Source organism: Macadamia integrifolia, unplaced genomic scaffold (assembly GCF_013358625.1).
Source record: "Macadamia integrifolia cultivar HAES 741 unplaced genomic scaffold, SCU_Mint_v3 scaffold2541, whole genome shotgun sequence".
NCBI lineage: Eukaryota > Viridiplantae > Streptophyta > Magnoliopsida > Proteales > Proteaceae > Macadamia > Macadamia integrifolia.
In genome coordinates, this window is record NW_024868782.1 from 10,818 (window position 1) to 14,367 (window position 3,550).

Sequence of the window (3,550 nt, forward strand, 5' to 3'; positions counted from 1 at the left end):
CATATCGGTATGTATTGTAGGATATATATCGATACGAAAGGATTTTAAAAATTTCATGTATCATATCGATGTGTATCGTATCGGTCGGCTAAATTTAAGATACGTATCGGAGGGTATCGTATCGGTATCGGAGATACTTAAAACCATGTATGAAACTCTTTTTTCTTTTTGATAGAAATTATATGAAACTTTAATGACTCCATATCTATCCAAGTTATGTGATTTGCTTGTACCCCAAAAAAAAAAGTTATATGATTTGCTTTTAGGAGAAAAAACATTATAATGGCCAATGGTGAGAGAGACATTATGGTCTTTTTGTGCTTGCTTGTGTTTATGCATAGACAACACACAAGGTTCTTTCTCTTTTTCCTGTAATTATTTTTAGGGGAAATGAATGCTTCCTCATTGCTTAGGGTCACTGTCTATGTGGGGGCTCACATAGGCATAAAAAAACAAGTGGAAGAGTGGGCCTGTGTTTGGGACTGTTGCCCTTGCACCGACATTTGCACCTTTGTCTCTCTCCTTTCTTCCCTAGAAAATGACCTCTTTATCCTCATAGATTTTTATCCTCATAGATTGAAGAGAAAAAAAGAGCTCTAATTGGTTCCTGTGCGAATGTATGTGGAGCCACATTCACGTAGAGAGAGCACCTCCCCATTATTATTTTTGCTTCCTTATCTACCTTCTCTAATTACACGATGACTATTAAGGTCCCATCTACTCTGCCATCTTACGTGAAAGCCAAACGAAAAAAGAGAAAGCCACAAGAAAGAGAAATTTGATATAAGTAGAAATATTTCCAATTCACTGTTTCTCTAATAATATCCACTTTTCCAGCACGGTAACTAAATAAAGTAACGAGACTGAAACACAGTGGAGTTCATCATCTTTATTGTTCATGAAAGATACAGCTTTCTTACTATTAAGCATATTGGCAATTCCCATAACCTGCAAAGACCAGAGAGGATAAAATATAAAAATTGCTCTTTTTGTTTCATATTATTTCAGAAAAACCAGAGCAAAAGGCTTACTTGGGTCACTGATTACAATGAGACCAGAATTCTTGAAGTCACAGTTCCAATGGTTCCGTCCCCTGGACTGGTAGTAAATGTTCATGGCTAAAGAGGCATGGTTCATGAGATTATCTGGGTTGGAGCATGGACAACCTCTTCTCAGAATACTGCAATCCGCATTCGAGCAAGCGTAATCAATGTTTTCTTGTAGGATTTTTGGATCTGACGAAGGCTTGGCCACACACCAAGTTTTCTGCAACACCATTAGAACCCCAAAATGTTAGATCAATTACATCAAGTTCCCACTTTTAGTACTATATTTATGTTTCAGTGAGGTGCTTGGGCTACATGCCTGTCCTTTCACCAATTTCAGGGTTCCACCTGCAACATTTCACAGAAATAGATCATAAGAACAGTCATAGTGATTAGAATTCGTAAAATAGAGGAAAATCCAATTGAGATCTTGACGAATTTAAGAGAACAATTGGTGAACCTAGTCTGGTTAATTATGAAGAACAGGGGAGAGTCCATGAAAAAAAATCCTAGTTTAGATTAGATTTCACTACCACAACTGTGGATAATGGAAGAAGTTGCAAATGTAAGATAACCCAGTTCGGATCTAATGAATTGGGCTCCCCAATATATATTTGTAAGTAGAAAAATCCAAATCGATTCTTAATTCAAGAAAAACCAGGTCAGTTAGTTAAAAAAAAACTGTATTAGATTTACTGAATTGTGACTCTGGTTCACTTTCCATAGAAAAGAATCTTATAAAAGCGTAAAAAATCCTGCTAGAAACACAACCAAATCCAGATTTTGTTAAACTAGTTATTTAATCAACTACTCAATCGAGATCCAACAATGCAGAAGAACCAAAAGAGTACGAAGAACAGAGTACAACAAAATCAGCAAAGAATTGGAACTTAGATGCCAAAGAAAGTGGAAAGTTGAAAGTACCTGAGTTGAAGGACGAGAGCAAGAGCGCAGAAAGGAAGAGAATGTGAAGAGAGAGAGCTACAGCTTTAGCCATTCCTGTGATTGTGTAATGATGAATCAAATAAGCTGTGGACTTTGTGGAAAGAGAGGAGGGGGAGATTTGATATATAAAGTGGAAAGAAAATTGCAGTAACGGCTATATTTCATGGGTGCTTTAATGGGTGTCTGTTGAAGAAACGGCAAATGAAAGCATATGATAGGACGAACCCGATTTCTCTCTTTATCTTTATTCTTCTGTTGTTGCCAATAAGGTCACCTATACTCGACGACTCCACTATCACATATCACTTATGTTTGAAAATTGTCTATAGTCGCTGAACTGGTACGATGAGCATTGAGTATTGGGTGGTTGCAAGTATCTTGGGATGTTTGTTCTGAGGCTCTCAACCATCCGATACTCACCCCACTTCACGGCTCACTGCAAAGGATAGCTGCCAATAAGGCTCAGTGAATCTGATAAATGGAGGTTAAAGAAGTGATTAGTCCACCCGTGGGTAACTGATCCAAATCACGTGGTGGAGATAAAAAGGAATAAGTGGGAAGTGGGAAGTGGGAAGTGGGAAGTGGGAAGTGGGAAGTGGGAGGTATTAAATTACATAAATACCCCACTTTAATGTCCAATCCTTTTTAACAGAAATTTACAACTTAATTAGCTTTGTTATTAGTGATTCGAAAGAGGAAACTTCATGGATTTGTGTGTCAGAAGTTAGAACCGAAAGGTTTCCTATTTCGTGGGCTGGGATCTCATTTATCTTTTAGAAGGCCACCGTTGTCTTCCTTTCAATGGTTTCACCACCACGAATTGACGTTTCACCTACAAGGTGATATGGAATTCCAAGATTGAGTTACTTCATCTTCTTGAGAAGAAAGTGCAAACCCTGTTTAATCTTGATAATTAACTTTCATTAGATATAAATAGATGCCGAAATAAATATATAATAAGGGCAAAACTTTTCAGAATGGACTGTTTTGATAAGCTAATCAAAGTAGACGAAATTCTTACAGGAAAAAAAAGAGCAATTATCTAACACTTGGTAGATTAGAAGGGTCTCATATTTTGTGGACTGATAGATCAAAATGTCTATATTTTTTTCTTTGGGTAACGAGGTCACAAGGTCTATGATCATTTGTGAAATTTCAAAACAAGTAGTGTCTCCCCCTCCCCCTCCCCGGAAGGAAGTTTACTAAGATTGAGATGAAACATGTGTACAACCTAGGGCCTCTGGCTCATAGAGTTGAGAGAGCCAAAGAATGGAATATGACCAATCTATTTAACACACAATAGATAGAGCCTTCCGTGTAAGGGGATCCACATCCGTGTTTATATTCCTTGAAATACACACAAATGAAATAGATTCAAAAGAAGCACTTAGTAGTAGTATTTCCCTTAGAATAGGTGAAATCTCTACTGTTGGCGTGCAGGTACTGTCATGAAGGAGATCAGCAACATCTTTACTATTTCTACTACCAGCCTAGTGACTCCCATCTTTGTGGCATGGGATAGGGTCCAACAGATCTATAGAGACAATGGCTAATATCTC

At 37.6% G+C, this 3,550-nt stretch overlaps 1 protein-coding gene across 1 annotated transcript; it reads right to left on the reverse strand.

Annotated features, from left to right (window-relative positions):
* Window positions 1–777: 777 nt before the first annotated feature.
* On the reverse strand, window positions 778–2,366 carry LOC122066706 (major pollen allergen Ole e 10-like). Its single transcript, XM_042630552.1, has 5 exons — window positions 2,217–2,366; window positions 1,971–2,045; window positions 1,366–1,394; window positions 1,032–1,266; window positions 778–948 (listed from the first exon to the last, which is right to left on the reverse strand). The coding sequence occupies exons 2-5, from the start codon at window positions 2,041–2,043 to the stop codon at window positions 923–925; spliced, it is 363 nt and encodes a 120-aa protein (XP_042486486.1). The 5' UTR covers window positions 2,044–2,045; window positions 2,217–2,366; the 3' UTR covers window positions 778–922.
* Between the last annotated feature and the right edge of the window lie 1,184 nt (window positions 2,367–3,550).

Excerpts from the sequence above, each read along its gene's own strand:
- LOC122066706 (XM_042630552.1), bottom strand. The coding sequence starts at position 2,043 with ATGGCTAAAGCTGTAGCTCTCTCTCTTCACATTCTCTTCCTTTCTGCG. Across the intron at positions 1,395-1,970 it reads GCTCTCGTCCTTCAACTCAG|GTGGAACCCTGAAATTGGTG; the intron begins GTACTTTCAACT and ends GAAATGTTGCAG. Across the intron at positions 1,267-1,365 it reads TGAAATTGGTGAAAGGACAG|AAAACTTGGTGTGTGGCCAA; the intron begins GCATGTAGCCCA and ends ATGGTGTTGCAG.